At 43.5% G+C, this 16,554-nt stretch overlaps 1 protein-coding gene across 1 annotated transcript; it reads right to left on the bottom strand.

Annotated features, from left to right (window-relative positions):
• Positions 1 to 4,216: 4,216 nt before the first annotated feature.
• LOC124854680 (uncharacterized protein C1orf226 homolog) lies at positions 4,217 to 14,251 on the bottom strand. The gene is made up of 4 exons (XM_047342898.1): positions 10,608 to 14,251; positions 9,648 to 9,844; positions 9,153 to 9,277; positions 4,217 to 8,588 (listed from the first exon to the last, which is right to left on the bottom strand). The coding sequence occupies exons 1-4, from the start codon at positions 10,636 to 10,638 to the stop codon at positions 7,964 to 7,966; spliced, it is 978 nt and encodes a 325-aa protein (XP_047198854.1). The 5' UTR covers positions 10,639 to 14,251; the 3' UTR covers positions 4,217 to 7,963.
• Between the last annotated feature and the right edge of the window lie 2,303 nt (positions 14,252 to 16,554).

Here is a 16,554-nt window from a genome sequence, read left to right on the forward strand (position 1 = left end):
ATCACAGAGTTATATTTATCTTTTATTATATTTAACTGAAAATAAAGTTAATGAGTTTAAAATAAAATGAGATTAATGGTCTGAATTTAAAGTATAAACAAACAGTATATTCTGTATTTTTAAACATAGTTCAATTCTACATTAATTCATATATTTCTTACATTCATTTATTAAATTCTTGATGTATTCAGTTATTTATACATTTATAAACTTAGTTTAATGAACAATTAATGACCTTTTATATTTATTTAATCATTTCTATCTATTTCTATATTTGTTTATTTATCTCTACATTTATTTGTTTATTTATGTATTTCTACATTTATATATTTATGTATTAACACTTTGTTTGTCGATGTGTTTTCTTCTTCTTCTTGTCACTTTACTCAGCAGCAGATAAACTCTTTGTTTTTCTGTCATGGAAATAAACATGTTCATCAATTCATTTATTCTGAGACCTTCAGGACCTTTTGTCCACATTGGTCTAAACATCCAGTCTCAGTGATCATTGTGGACTTTGGAAACAGTAATTGATATTAAAAAAAAATTATATATATATCTTACCCCACAGTCCATTCAGCAAATGTTGATGATAATCAACAAATAATCATTCATTTTCACTTTTTGTCACTTTATCTTTTCTTAATAGCATCTCTTGTCCACTAGATGGAGCCATGACGATGGTATTCAGGGGCTGCATCTGCATTGAAACCAGTGATGGAATCCCACCACACAGAAACATGAGCACATGTCTGAAAGGAGCTGGTGGAGCTGTGGTGAGTGGAGTTCACTCACAGAACATTTAAACAGGTTCTCCTCTTCACTTCATCTAACGCACAGATGACAGTTACACTCAAGACTCAGTTTGATGGACAATCTACTGTGAAATGTCCTCAGAGGAAACATATAGTCTGAGACGCACCTCTGAGAGTAATTCACTTTATACAGAACCTTTAAAAACAGTTATTACAAAGAGATTAAACTGAAGCTGTAAAACACTCTGACACCTTTACTGTTTTTATTTATCTGTTTGCGAGGCGCTGGTTTTATTTTCAGTCGGCCCCTGAGGGAACCCACCTAATGCAGAGGAGAAGAAATGTTATAACGAGTTTAGTCTAATTCTGGCTTTTCCCTGTTGTGACAAATATAATCCCTCACTTTGCTCCAGTGGGGAATCTGAATAAGAAGCTGGGAACAAATGAAAGAGTTCTATCACTGTGACAGGTTTCCTCTTCTGCCCTGAAGACAGATAAAAGCTTTAGAGCCTGAGAAGTGGCTTTTAACGGCTTGTTAGAGTAACAGTTTCTGCAGCGAAGCCCCCGAGGCTGATGTTGCCACAGTTAACAGCCTGTGAGTCTGATTATCCGTCCCTGCGTCCTGACGCCTGGTTTAAAGGACTCTGACAGCCCCCACAAAGGAGGCCCCCGTGTGGTCTTCGAGAGGCTGCAGCTGCTGCCTGGCTGACACGTGGACGGATGGACGGATGAGGGGGAAGACAGAAGATGCTGTGAAGGAAAGGTGATGTGAATATTCTGTCTGTCGACCAGTCGTGAGTGAACAAAAAGACAAAAGTCAGGGTGAGACGTTGGCGCTGGAGCTATTAGTGTCTGAGATGTCACCGGCCCCCGAGAGAGGGGGGGGTGCAGACGGAGGGGAGGAAGAATAATAATGAAGGAAAGGAAGGAGAACAACAAGGGAGTCCAGACGAAAGATATAAACATATAAACAACACAAAAACACAATTTATCTCTTAAATTCTGTAACTTTTTCTTTCACACAGCAGAGGGATAGAGAGATGGATGGAGGGATAGATAGAGAGATGGATAGATAGATAGATGGATAGATAGATAGATATATGGATGGATAGAATAGATAGATGGAGAGAGAGAGAGATAGATAGATGGATAGATAGATAGATATATGGATGGATAGATAGATATAAATATAAGATGAAAAAATATGAATATACAATGGAATAATAGTTATTTTGTTGTAGTTTTAGTCTTGTTGAGAGTTAAGGACAGACGATGATTGATTGATTGATTGATTGATTGACCCAGTTCCACAGAATTATGACAGATAAAACTAAGCTGAATCATTAGACGTGTATCTTTCTGTATGAAGCAGCCATGGGTGAGGTTAGTGGGAGGATCTTTCTCCATCAGTGCGTCCATCCATCTCTCCACAACATGTTGTGTTGCTGTTGTCGTCAGCAGCAGCAGCAGCAGCAGCTTTGATTATTAGTTTTTCTGTGTGTGCATGAAGCTGATTTGAGGCTGATTGCTTCAACACTTTCCTCTCAGGTCGTCTTTCTCTGCCTCTCGCACACAAACAGAGTCGTAATCTTTCCCCCATGCAGATCAATAAACCTGATTAGAGCTGCATCCCTCCAGCTGGCAGTGACTAATGCTCCGGCAGAGCCCGGCTTTCTCCTGAGAGAGGAAGACAAACCAGGCACAGTGCGTGTGTGTGGAGTCCAAATCACCACTTCTGGCTTTCCGCCCCATAATAGTTCATTAATCTGCACAATGTGAAATACTCTCATTGACTTGTTTCCGCCTTCAAACTGAACAATAACAGTGACACACTCCTTGAGGAGCCAGTTGGATGTTTCCCTCTTTCGAGACACGATGAGAAACAGGTTTGACAGAAAGAAGAAAGTGAGACGTGAGGAGGAGAAGCTTCACAGTCCGAACCCGTCAGTCACCAAAGTTTCATAAAACCTCCATCACGACCGTCACCAGAGAAACTTTGTCTTATTTAAACTAATGCAAACTTTACTTTTAACCATTTGTTTTCCTGTTGTGCAGAACTTTGTACTTTATAGAAATAAATACGTTATTATGATTATTGTTATAAACAACACAAACAAATGTTAAATGTACGTTATATAGATATTATATCGTCGCACTCATGGCGTCACGAAGAAGATCTCGTTTTTTATTTTGACGCCGTCCTGGAGACGACTAATTGAAAAGCTCATCTGCAGCAGCTCTGTGTGATCGTGTGCTGATTTCACTTCCAACTCCAGAGGAAAACATCTGCTGCTCTGACCTCTGGGTTGAAACCATCGTCTGTGGAACTGTAAATAAAGACGGACGAAGCGTCTCCAGCGTCAGACACTGTCCAGAGACGAAGCCAAAACATCCTGGATTCGAACGCTGCCGCTGTCACAGTCTGTAGCAGTCGGGGGACGTTGCCATGGTAGCGAGGTCCCGCCAACACCAGTCCAGAGTCAGTCTCAGCTGTCAATCATGACCTTGTTTTTAAAGCAACACATAACTAACACCAAGACTTTATAAATACAGAATTTGGTCCATGTCCCATCTGCTAACATGGAGGAGGCAGGGGGTTTATGACCTGTGCTGCAGCCGGCCACCAGGGGGCCATCCAGATGATTTGGCTTCACTTGTGGGAAGCTGTGATGTCGTCCATCTTTATTTACACATTCATTTACTTTTGAGATTCAGGTAAAAATTTTAAACATTTGGTTTTGAAGCCCAGTTGCATTATGGGAAACGTAGGATCCAGTTTGTCTCCTCTGCTGCTTGATGAAACTTTCAAACGAGAAAAAAAAAGAGCAGCGACTCTAATGAAGTTTCTGATTCTGCAGAAAACTTATTTCCACAGATGAGACGATGAACTAAAGTCATCAGTTTGTTTGCGTTGGGCTGAATCAGCGTCCGACACGATGCATTATGCACGACGGCCTGGATCCTTTGTAGAGGATGAATAAATGCATCACGTCTGAATTATTGAACAGCGACAGGACCTGTGTGTCTGAGCCGACCGGCTGTTTACACCCCCGATAGAGACGTTCGGTATCAAATCTGTCTCGTGTCTTCGTCGTGATTCTTCCTCCGTCGGATTCCTGCAGCTCTTCCTACTCACGCGGCCGGTGGACACGCGGAGACGCCGAGAGGACGACCAGGATTTTTTCCCCAGAATTAGGACAAAACACATCATGAATTAAACATCGGAGAAGAACTTTCGGCTGCTGGAAAAACAGACGATCGACCAGAGGCAGGACACACAAGGGCCCGTCTGTGCTGGAGACTGACACCGATTTGAAGGGAGAACAACTGACATCAGCTCCATCGAAACAGGAAGTTGGCTGTCAGCGTTAAGATGGAGACATAAAACACAGGATATGACCAAGAGGGGCTTTCCCCCCCCCAGAGAGACAAAAACAAAAAGTCGAGACAAATCAAGAAGCTCACGATTAAAAGGTCTATTTCCAGTTTTTGTTTTTTAAGGATTACAGAAGTGATTCCATCCCCCACTTTAAAAAAAACCAAACAGATACATTAAAGAAAATAAAAGTCAAAATCAGCGATTCATTTTTGATTTCTGTAGCCTATTTTCAATACATAATTCACTTAATTTGCAGCAGTGAAAAGATAAAAAATCGATAATTAAAAAAAAAAAATCCCAGGTTTGTGCAGCTTCCTTCATTCGTGGTAATTACTGACATCACGTCGACTTTGACAAAGACAAAAACAAAAGAAGATTCTACACTTTAACAACAACAACTAGATTCTATGTCTGAATATTAAAATATCAAAATAAATCACTTTCCTTCATTTGTTAGAGCGAGAAAACAAGTTGCATATTCAAAAGGTTGACGTAAAAAAAGGACGACGATATATTTCTATAAAATGTACAAACGCTTGATTCCTTCATTGGAAAAGAGAAAAGAAATCTGGTGTAGTGGTTTTTTTTGTGAAGCAGAATTAAAAAGCTATTAGTTTGAATCTGTGAGCAGCTTCTTGTGGCTCTTGATTGTGCGTCAGTGTTTGGCTTTGTTCAGTCAGGTTCAAACCGACTGGACCCAACACAACCTCAGAGATGTCGACAAAATCAAAGTTCAACACAAAAGGTCACAAAACACTTGTTTGTCTAAATCCGCTTCTCAAAGTTCTGTCGACTTCGGTCGTTTCACGCGTTTATTTGTGTGATTGTGTCTCTGAGTTTTTCTCACAGGTTTAAAAATGAGCTGACATGTGAAAAGTTTGTCGTTTTCTTTTGAGCATCAATCAGGATTCAGCACAATGCTGCGGGGCTGTCAATCACAGGAAGCACGTCGGCTCCGACTCGAGCTTTTGAGCCTTAAACTTTTGATTTATATAATATATAAACTCACAGTTTGAAGTGAATGTTTATGGAGTTTTCAGGTCAGTGGTTATTAGGTTGTATTCGAATAAAAGCAAAAACATTTGTAGCATCATAAATATCAAAAGGATCTTGTTTTACCGGGTGTGACTGAAGTTATGGTTTCGTTTCCAGTGTTGAACTTTGTGATTTCTCAGGATAATTAGAATAAAAATCCAAATCTCTAATTTTGGTTTCGTTAGCACATTCGTTTTCATTTTAAAAGTGAAATATGAGAAAAGACAAATTGGGAAACAGTTTTTTTGTTTGTGATTTGGGTGAAATGACTGATGTCCCAGTTCATCTTCAGGTTATTTACAGCTCTATAATAAATGGGGATCTTTCAGACACTTGCAGTGAGAGAGACAAGGCTTCTCTTCTCCCAGAGTCCGGCTCCAACATTCCTCTCATTCCTCCGGGCTCGGACCTGAACCGCAGCTGCAGCCGCCTCCTCGTGTCCGTCTCCGTGTCCGTCTCTTCTGGGAACTTCTCTCTGTCTCTGTGCTGTTTTTTTCCGAGGTCAGGAAAACCCACTGGTCATTTCTGGAGGCCACCGGTCACTTTCCGATCCGGGATCATGATCCGTGTCTCTAAAGTCAACTTTAATCCAGACATCCACACATGCACGGAGCAGATTCTCCGACTACAGCGTTATAAAAATACTGATTGTGCTGGAACATCTGGATCCTGCAGAACAACTGGAGATTCAGGAGCAGGTTGTTTTTTTTCCGTCAGCGTCGAAGATTCAAAAACAAGGACGTGACCTCACATTAGAACATTCGATGCTCTGACTTTGGTGAAAAAGGAGAAAGAGGAACAAAGACTCTTCTGTTTGAATTATTGCTTCTTCACGCTCAGACAGCTCTTTATAAAGACCACGCGTCTGACTGAGCTGATGATTTGAGGCTTTGGTCTGTCACTTAAAGATCTGCTTGAATAAACTACTCCTCTTTCTTCTCCCTCTCTCTGACGACAGCTAATTATCTCGTCTCGCTCTTTTTCGCTCTAAAACAACTTTTCCTCCAGCTCGCCCTCCACCTGCCGCCTCCTGTCCTCCCGTCCTCTCGTCCTCGCGTCCTGACGCTCTGTCGGGTTCGGGGGGGGTAAATAAACATCCCCTTTCACTTCAGCCAGTTCAAAAGGATTCACCGGATGGACACACATTCATTTGTTCTTTGCCGATTGAAGGTTAAAACAAACGTATTAAAATAAAAAGAGATAATTAACTGACTTTATGTCCTCGTGCTTCAAGACTCGGTGTGTTTCTGTCAAAAGACAATGTCCAACAGTTTATGGTTCAGAGAAGAGTTTGTTCTGAAAGGTGGTTTCTGTAAAGTTTTGTTTTAGATATTTGATTGTATACAAATAAGGTGACACACGTCATGATTGACAGCTGAGGTTCACCAATGGCTCAAGATGGCCGCGTCAGTATTCTGGATATTTTGGCTTCATCTCTAGACAGAGGGAGGAAGTGGAGACACGTCGTCCATCTTTGTTTTCAGTCTACGGCTGAAAACTGCTGCACAGAAGAGATTTGTGGTTTATTAAGCTCTAATAATCGCAAACATAATCAGCTTTATTAGCAGTAACAGAAAACTTTAAACTGCAGCGTCACTATTGTCAGTTAAACTAACGAGCTGCTGCTGATTTGTCGGATCGACTGTAATTAACTGGACGACTCGTCTGAATTCTGCTGATTGGCTGAAGCAGTTTATGTTTACGTCTGCTTCGTGCTGCTTCAGCTCCGACTGAACTGAAAAGACGATTCAATACGGAACATGAATTTAATATGAAGCCGAGGGTCAGAGGTCAACGAGGCGTCCGGACCTGATGTCACTCTGACAGAAACACTTTGAACTGACTGGACTGAAGGAGAAGTTCTCCCCCGAACCTTCACCTCCTGCAACACATCCACCATCGTTCAGCTCCTCCCACTCGTCTCCTTCTTCTCCTCCAGAGTTTTCTTTTCACGCTGCCTTTTACAGTAACTCTGGTCTCATCTCACCAGTTGCACTTTCTAACTGGTTCCATAGCAGCTTCCGTTTATAAATGAATTTTACGACTAACATGTAATGAAATGTCCCTTTAAATGGATAAAAAAATGATTTGCAATGAATCGATATAAAAATCTGTTGAACTGTTGTTTTACATTTTCAGTTCATTTTCAATATATATATATGATATATGAAGCTTTTCATCTAAAATGTTCCATTTAAATGGACATTTCATGACATTAATTACATTCATCATTATATCATCTGCTTGTTTTAAAGCAGACGTGACATTAACATGTCGTAGGAGATAAAACATGATAAAAACATTATTCTTTTACAGCTTTGATGTTTTTCTTAGTTTGAATCTGAGCCTTCACTGAATTAAACCTTACGACGAAGGATTAGGGCGACTAAAGTTTGAAATTCTCGTAATATTATGAGTTTCTTCTCAAAACTGAAAAAATACTGAAAACTAATAAAGTTAAACTTTAGCATTTGTCTCTTTATCCCTCGTCCAGTGCGGCTCAGCCTTGTTTTCATTCGTTAAAAAGACGCTCGTAGTGATTCGTTGACCTGACGTCTACAGATTCAGATTTTATCTCCACGACCTCTAAACTCATCCGCTCGTATAAAAAGCTGCTAAAAAGTTTGAAAAGCATCAGATCAGACCCTTTTTCCTGGATCCGGTAAGAACGTGTTCCCTTTTCCCAAAGCGAAGCCGGATACATGTAAAGAGTTTGAATTCATGCTGCGCGAGGAGAAAGGTTCCAAACTTTTTGAATCACACTGAAAACGTGTCTGATCTCCGTCTGTGCTCGTCACTCAAACGACAGCAGGTCCGGATGCGGCTCCGCGTCTTCGGCGCTCACCGCGGTGCCTTTACCACAGGGGGCGCCGTTCCCCAGCAGGGCCTCCTCGCCCAGGCTGATGCGGCAGGCGGTTTTACCCGAGCGGGGGGTGGAGGCGAGCCGCACGTCCGGCCCTGACGCCTTCTGCCAGACGTCGCAGGGCGGGGGGTCTTTGTTGATGAGGTCTGGGACAGAGAGCTGCAGCTGAGGCTGACGTTCCTCCACGTCTCCGTCAGCTCGCCGGCCTTCTTCCTCTCCTCCTCCACCTGTCACTCCATCCACCTTGCTGCTGCTCCCTGTCGACTCTGAACGAGCCAACGCTTTCTTCTCTGCAGCACCCGGAGGCGATGAGACGCCCGTCGACCCGTCCCCCTCCTTCTCGCCCTCGCCGAGCCCCGGCTCCTCCCGGGCGAGGAGCGGCGTCTTACTGGGGGACGGGAGGAATGAAGAGGAGTCTCCGGCGTCGGGAGAGGAAACCACGGGGTCAGAGGAGATCATCATGTCCTGGGTGGTCTTCAGCGCTCGAGGGAGGCGCTTCTTCCCCGACGGCGGTGGTGGGTCCAGCCGAGGGAAGGAGTCGAGGGAGGAAATGTGACTGGAGGAGAAAAGAGGAGAGGAGGCAAAAACTTGTGAGGACGAAGATGCAGAAACCACAGATCAATGTTTCTGGAACAAATCCACAGATTCAGACACAGAAAAACAACCAGAATCGTACGAGTCTGATTATTTAACCAAGTAATTCATACAAAAGTGAAGTTCCAGCTCCTTTGATGTGTCATCACTAATTTAAAACCATGTGACAGAAAAAACATTCAATTATTCAGTTTTTCAGAGCCAATGTTTAATTTAAACTTCTTTTCACCTGACACTTCTTTCCACAAAGGTCATTTAATATTTGTGCCCACGACGAGATAATGTCCTTCACTGCTTTTATCATTAAATTGAAAAATGTCGGAAGTCACAAATTATTTTTAAAATGCAGAAATGGACAAAAAAGAAACGATTAAAAGAGAATAACGATAACGTTGGGTTCAGGGTTAGAGTTAAAATTTGGATTGAGATTAAGTTTGGAGAGGATATTGTTCAACTGAGTTTGTCTATGTGCACGTACACACACGTACACACACGTACACACACGTACACACACACACACACACACCTGTTAGCAGTAGTTGTGTTGAGTTGGTCCATGCGGCCCCACACGGCACCAACGTTTTTGTTGACCTCAGTTACCCCGATATCTCCGAGGTGGCAGGACTCCTTCCTCCTCAACAAGTCATTCACCTGGAAGGGAGCAAGGAAGGAGAAAAGGAAGGAGGAAAGGAAGGAGCAAAGGCAGGAGGAAAGGAAGGAGGAAAGGAAGGAGGACATGTGGAAGTTACGTGGTGATTTTGAGCTCAGCTTTACCTGCAGACGTGAGTGAACACAACCCACAAGTATTCACCTGTTCTCCTCCAGAAAACAACTGGAACGAGTGCAGCGAACAGAGAAAGCATTCATCAGCTCAACTAACTTCGCATTAACATCATGACACTTGAATCCAGTTCTGGTTTTAAAAAGAGGAGGTTTCTATAAAAGTCCTGATCAGAGGTTACAGGATTTAAGAATCCACGCTCGTTAGGACTTTCTGTTTGTGTGTTAATGTCAAACTGACCTTTGCCCCGACAGCCTTTCCCAGGTTGATGGCGTTCTTCAGCCTCTGCTGGCCTCCGGAGGACGGAGACTCAGCGGTGCTGGACCCCAGGTTGGGATTAGACGATGCTGGGGTGCGTCGGGCCGAGGGCTGGCCGGGCCTGGAGATCTGGGGACTCTGCTGCTGAGCGGTGGAGTTCTCAAACATGCTCTGATCAACTGGAGGAGAGAAGAAGAGAAAAGGTGTTAAATACACACAGCAGGATTTAACACAAGTTATCTGTGGTGGCAAAGCTGCAGAAGCTTCAGGAATCGGACGACATGAATGAGATGTTTGCTCTGGGATCCGCAGCGTGCTCCCCAGTTTCTCTCCTGCAGACAGTTTTCTGTTTTGTCATTTGTTAAATCTCCGAAACTCTGCAGGAAACACTACATCTCAACATGTGTTACAACAGCTGGGAAGTGCACGACACCGAAGGGATTTCTTCTCCTTGTTGTCACTTAATGTCTCAATTTGAATCCAATGCAGCAGCTTTGAATTCAGACGTCTGCTGTCAGCCTCCACGCACTCGAAACTCTTCACCCCAACTTTACAGCCTAAAGGGGGGAAGAGTCTCTGCAGTTTTTTGGGGGGAGAAATCCTTTAAGTGACCAACGATAGTGTTGCTGCTGTTATGAATTCATGAATTCATGCATGAATGAACTGTGGCACCTCTGCTTGAGTCCTGCAGCTTTGCACCAAACACACTCGTGTTGCATCAGGGACAAAAGGGATTTCACCAGAGGACAAACAACATGCAGGGTCCAGATGGCAGAAGAGGCAACACTGTACATCTCACGATAATAAACAAAGCAACTGCAGTGACACATGCACACGAATCACAACAAGAAAATGAAGCAGAGGACGGATGAAAACACAAAGTTCGGAGATGGCAGAACAGAAATGGGAACTCGTCAGTCCACGTGAGACGGACGTTCTTACCTCTTGGAGAGAAAGGTTTCTCGGAAGGCATTTAATGAGACATAGAGGAATCACATTTCAGATCATTTTACGTTCAAAGAAGCAGATTATTGATCCGTTTGTAACGTGAGTTCATGTGTGAGAGCCGGAGAAGAGGAAATATCACCTTTTGGAGCCAGGCGCACAGAGAAACACACAGAAGTATTTCACTGATCATAGATCGTAAATAAAGACGTGAATCCACTTCCTGCACGAAACTGAAGCCGAAATATCTCAAATATGGAGCCATCTTGCAAGAATACGAAAGAAATAATCGCTGCTGCACATTGTTTGTGTAAAAATCTTTCCATGAGGGACGATCGGAGCCGAAGTCGATAAAAACCTGCGTCTCCTGCCGAGTGTTTTGACTCGAGAGTGAATGAAGATTGTTTCTATTCCCGTTGCAGACAAAAGCCAGATGTTGGTGGGTGTAAATGGGTTTTTGAGCAGTAATTTGGTCCATGTCCCATCTGCTGACATGGAGGAGGCAGGATTTATGATCTGTACTATAGGGGGCGATCAAGATGGTTTGGGAAGCTGTCATGTCGTCCATCTTTATACCCTAAGTCCAAATCTCTATATGTACAAAAATACTTTATCAAGAGGAGATACGACTCAATGTTTAGCGTCACTTCGAGGAAACAGCAACAAGCTCGTGGCACCTGCTCGTAACAGTCATCAAACTGCAGATCAGTTACTGCAGCAGAGAAGTGAAACCACATCAAGACTCAGAATAAATGTAATTACAGAAGAGAGATCAGTGTGTGTGTCTGTGTGTGTGTGTGTGTGTGTGTGTGTGTGTGCAGCTGCAGGTACTGGAGCCACATTGTTCTGTGTTTGAGTGCATATGAGATTATGTTGTATAATAGATAATTATAATGGAAATGTGCGCAGTGCAGGCTGCTGCAGCATCTGAACGTGTAACACAATCCCTACTGCATTTTCCTTTCTTGCAGTTTCTATTATAACTCATAACTTGCTCTTATTAAATATTATTTTAAAAGATCCTTGAGTCGTGGTGACCTCCACTGTTAAAGGTGAAATCAGCTTTTGTTTTTGCTGCAGTCGATAAACCCTTGACCAGTCATAACTGTGATTAAAGACACACACACACTTCATTTACATGCGTCAGGCCTGAAACGCTCCACCAAGGTCATACACGTGTAACGAGTGAACGACAAGGTCATCCACAGATCTCAGGATCGACGGAGTCACATCACACAGACGATCAAACCATCCTGATTGATCCTAACACACGTATTCTTCCCCCCCCGACCTCCGGGTGGAGAGCTGGTGGCTGGACATCGAAACATATTGAAAGTTTTACAGGTTTTTCCCTTCTCATGCTGCAGAGGAGGTGAAACCTGCAGCTTGGAAAACGAGTCCAGTCGGCTTCACTTACACACAGATGTGATTTATCATCTCTCTTTATCACCGGGGCTTTTCCTCTCTGAGCTCTGAACAAATGCAGATTCTGGGTTTTGTCACAGGCGGTGGAATAAAGTCCTGTGTTGTGCAAATGCCAGCGCCCCCCCCACTGGGACTGGAGGTCGGTTTGTCCTGGATACACTGGGATCCAGTGAGAGACTCCACAAATAAAACCTGAGGTGATGGCGAAGGAAGAATAAATACCAAATACCAGTGTTTATGTATGAAAATATACATCTAGTATAACTTGCCCAGACCTTTCCAGGATTATTTAAACTTTCCTCATATTACAAGATACTCTAAGGACTTTTCTTTTCCATATTGACAGACGTCCCTTCATCTGTACATGTTGAAATACAGAGGATCATCTCTTCTCGTCTAACACGGAGAAGACGAAGACGTGGACTTGGAAAGACGAGGAGATTCCAGAGGTTTTGGTGACGAGGGCCGACGCCGGTGTTGATGTGCTGTAAACAAGAGCACTTGATGTTCTGCTGCTCTGCCTCATCTGACTGTTCTGGAAATGTTCCCCGTGGTGTAGATCAAAGACTGGAGCAGATGAGAGAGCCAATAGTTCCCTTCATGGATTTCTTTTCCAAATGGAGCTAATGATAGAATCGCCTGGAAAGTGCAAATCACACTGACTCTGTATAAAAACATGTGCATCCTCTCTGTGTTCAGATTTGTAGAAGTCGTGACTCTGAGGCAGAAGTGAAGCACCTGAACTGCCTCAATGAGCTGCGTGTCACAGCGTGCGTCTCCTCCCCCCCGGCCACCTCACACCGTGTGTTTGATTCCCCTGCACCGTCAGACCCACAGTCCAGAAAACCTCTGCACTGGAGTTTAAAGACGGACGATGAGATTTCGGAACCTCGAATGGGAGTGAATGGAAAAGCTGGAGATAGTTTAACTGAAGAACTCCTGCAGCAGGTTTGTTTGTTTAATGACGACTGTACCACTGGCTCATTAGTGTGTGTGTGTGTGTGTGTGTGTGTGTGTGTGTGTGTGTGTGTGTGTGTGTTAATTACAAACAAGCCTGAAGGATCTGTAATAATTATTGTTCATTAAAACTGAATTGAGGATTTCTTTCTTTCTTTCTTTCTTTCTCTCTTTCTTTCTTCAGGAGCTCGACAGCGTTAGTCAAACACAGCAGCTGAATTGCGGAGGCTGTTCTCAGTGTTTAATAAATCACGTCACGGCCCCCGCTCCTCCAAACCTGCTGGTGATTCGTGGTTAAATTTCAATAAGCTCGCCGCATGTCATCAGTCACTTCCCGAGCAGCGAGATGAGAGAGGGAGCCGTTAAAAGAGACGTTTATTGGGCTGAAAATAAAAAAACCATCAACACAACTAAAGCAGATTGTCTCCTCTCTCTCTCCTCTCTCTCTCTTCTCCTCTCTCTCTCTCTCTCTCTCTCATGCACCGGGGGCAGCGGGCGAGCGGCCCACACTGAATCAACTGAAATGATAATGCAATCCTCTGCAACATGAACCAAATTGGAAAATCTGCCCTGAGAGGAGGAGTTAGAGTTAATCCGACAGTGTGATTATAGTTTAGTGTGTGTGTCGAGGTGACGTCTGCAGAGAACGACACGAAGAAGGATAACGCTCCAGTGACAGTGAACACAGCAGATAAAAGAGATGGAAATGAAAATAGAGATTTCAATGATTCAAGTTTTGAAATAAGGTAATAATACAACTTAACTACACTTATTACTGGTTTATTAACATACATAGTCACTTTAGTTTTTTCAATTTGAAACTATTCCTCCATTAGTGTTTTTTTCCTCCAAGAATTAATCACTGAAATGCAAATTTAAAGAAAACGTAACAATCCTACGAAGTAAATTTGATAAAACTTCAAATTCAATCGAATTATTTGCAGTTACAGAGTTATAATTTGTTGTATTATCCTCAGTAGTTTCTTTCAGAAGGAACTGACAGCAGATCAGTAAACTCTGAACCCTGCAGACGACTGACACTTCATCAACGAAGCCGACCCCCCTGTCCTCCTTCGTCCCAGCTGACCTTCCCTCCTCTTCTCAAACAGGTCCCAACTAAACGTAAACAGAGCGAACTTTAAATTCCATCCCCAGAAACATCACTCAGGATCTGTCTCGCAGCGACAGACTCGAGCCTCCTGCTCTGACCCTCAGTCTCCCAGGAAAACAGAAGCCTCATTAACAAACCCGACCTGTCTTCACCTCCTCCTCCTCCTCCTCCTCCTCCTCCTCCTCCTCCTCCTCCTCTTCCTCCTCCACCCGAGGTAACTTCCTCACAAAGTACGTCCCTGTTTTTCCCTCCGGAATTGTTTTATTGGCAGCGACGGCATTTACGCTGCACGACAACAAAACTGTCAAGTGAAACCAGCACTAATGACACTTTGAGACAAGCCCCTGATTTGTGCGGAGCTACAACTCTTCATCACGAGCCCACGAGCTCCGTCTCTCCAACCCCCCAAACCCGGCAATGAATAATTCCACATGATCTCCACCGACTACAAAACTGATTACATTTCTGTAAATAAGGTGGGAACTCGAGATGGGGTGAGGCGACCTGCCCCGACTGTTCGATAGAAGAGCGATTACTGCAGCACACAGACACACACACAGACACACACACTGAGAAACAGCAGGGTAACAAATCATTTAGGTTTCTTAAGCATCTCTTTGTGCGGTATTTTGTGTTGAAAGTGCCACACAGAGTCGTAAAGGAATAATTAACAGGAAGCCACCATCAGGACAAATAAAAAGGTCAAGGAGAAGCTCGACAATCTCTTCTGGGTACTAATGTAAAGGCTTTCATTTGTCTTTTTAGGTGAACATGCTGTTAAATCATGGGGGGGGGGGCTTTTGGCAGCCATCCACAAGGGGGCAATGGCTTCACTTTTGAGAGCTGTCATGTCGTCCTTCATCATTTGCAGAAATTGGTTTGAACCTGTGTTGATTTTCTCTCTCTCTCTTCTCCAAACAGATGTGCTACAGTAACTGAAAGGATCCTGTGTTAAGTAGAGTTTTAAGAGTTTTCCGGTACAGAACACAAAACCAGAGCCGAGTGATTCATTCGAGATCATGACGATGATGAACTGTATCCAGCTGACGCACATGCACCACTTGTACCACAGAAAATAATGAACCTCTCGTCCTGTCATGACCCTGAAGACTCTGACCCACGTCTCTCTGACACAATGAGATTCAATTAGGACGCTCTTCTACACAAACGCTTACAGAGCAGCCAGGGCATCCTTGTACCTGAAGTGTCTCCATCACACAAACATGGACACTGGTATTAGCGTGTCTGTTTGGAAGATGGACAACTGGTCCAATGAGGACGGGGGAGGACGTCTGAAAGGAGAGCGGAGCGCAGCAACGGGAGCGATGAGGTTTGTGCTGAAGTTTAAATTTGCCCTCGAGGCCGGAGATAAGTGCTTCTCTTCCATCGACCATCTTTATTTCCATGTTTCGACCCGATTATGTTGCTAGAGGAAAAGTTAAGTGTTAGTATAACAAGCAAAGTGATAACAGTTTATCCTGAAGGGCAAATGAATGTCTGTCCCAAATATTAACAATAGCTGATGAGACGTTTCACCTAAAACCACTCAACTAGTCAGGAGATCACTTAAGACGAAGGAATTCATCCTCAGGGAACCAAAGATGTTTGTACTAAATCCATCGAGGACCATCCCACCGACCGACACTGACCCAAGAGCCACAAAGCTAAACACGATCCTCGCTGTAGTAGTTTTGAAAAGAACATAATGTTTCTTTCATTTCATTTCACACCAGCTTTTCCAGGGGTTTCATTTTCCTGACCTGCAGAGTGAAATGTTTTAGAAACAACGATGCACACAGAGAGAAACTCCTCCATCATCAAAGATCCTGAGACGTTTCACTAACTTCTCTTTGTGCTGCAGCCGCAAACCACCCGGCACATGTTTCTGATCACAGGGAGCAGGATGCTTCTCAGCTGGGGGGGGCGTTCTCTCTCTTCATCTCAGTTACCATGTTACGGTAATACCATGTTTACCGTCTCCACATGTACGTACAAAGCTCAGCCGCGGTGCGTTTACTGCCATGTGTTCATTTACATTCTGGGAAACTACTCAGCAAACCAGACGTAGCCAAGGCTGCAAATACAAAACCTTGAAATACATCGAAAATCACAGCTGTGATTCAGCATTGTCGGAATCTCAAGTTCAGTATTTTTCACACGTTATAATATGAAAACTATGAGGTTATGCTACGGCTGGAAGTAATAGAAATGACGCTTTTACTGTTGACTGTTGTTTTGTGCGTTATTTTTAAAGATCAGTTCTGTATCGATTTAGCAGCGATATCGGACGATGAAACCAAACCCGATGATTACTGCTGAAATAAAACGCCCCCAGTGCCGAAAGACATAAAAACCAACATGATGTAAAATTTATACGATGTCGTCTTCAGCGCTGACGACAGGAAACACTGGGCAGATTCACGTGAGGCTGAAAGCAGAGCAGACGCCGGG

Source organism: Hippoglossus stenolepis, chromosome 14 (assembly GCF_022539355.2).
Source record: "Hippoglossus stenolepis isolate QCI-W04-F060 chromosome 14, HSTE1.2, whole genome shotgun sequence".
NCBI lineage: Eukaryota > Metazoa > Chordata > Actinopteri > Pleuronectiformes > Pleuronectidae > Hippoglossus > Hippoglossus stenolepis.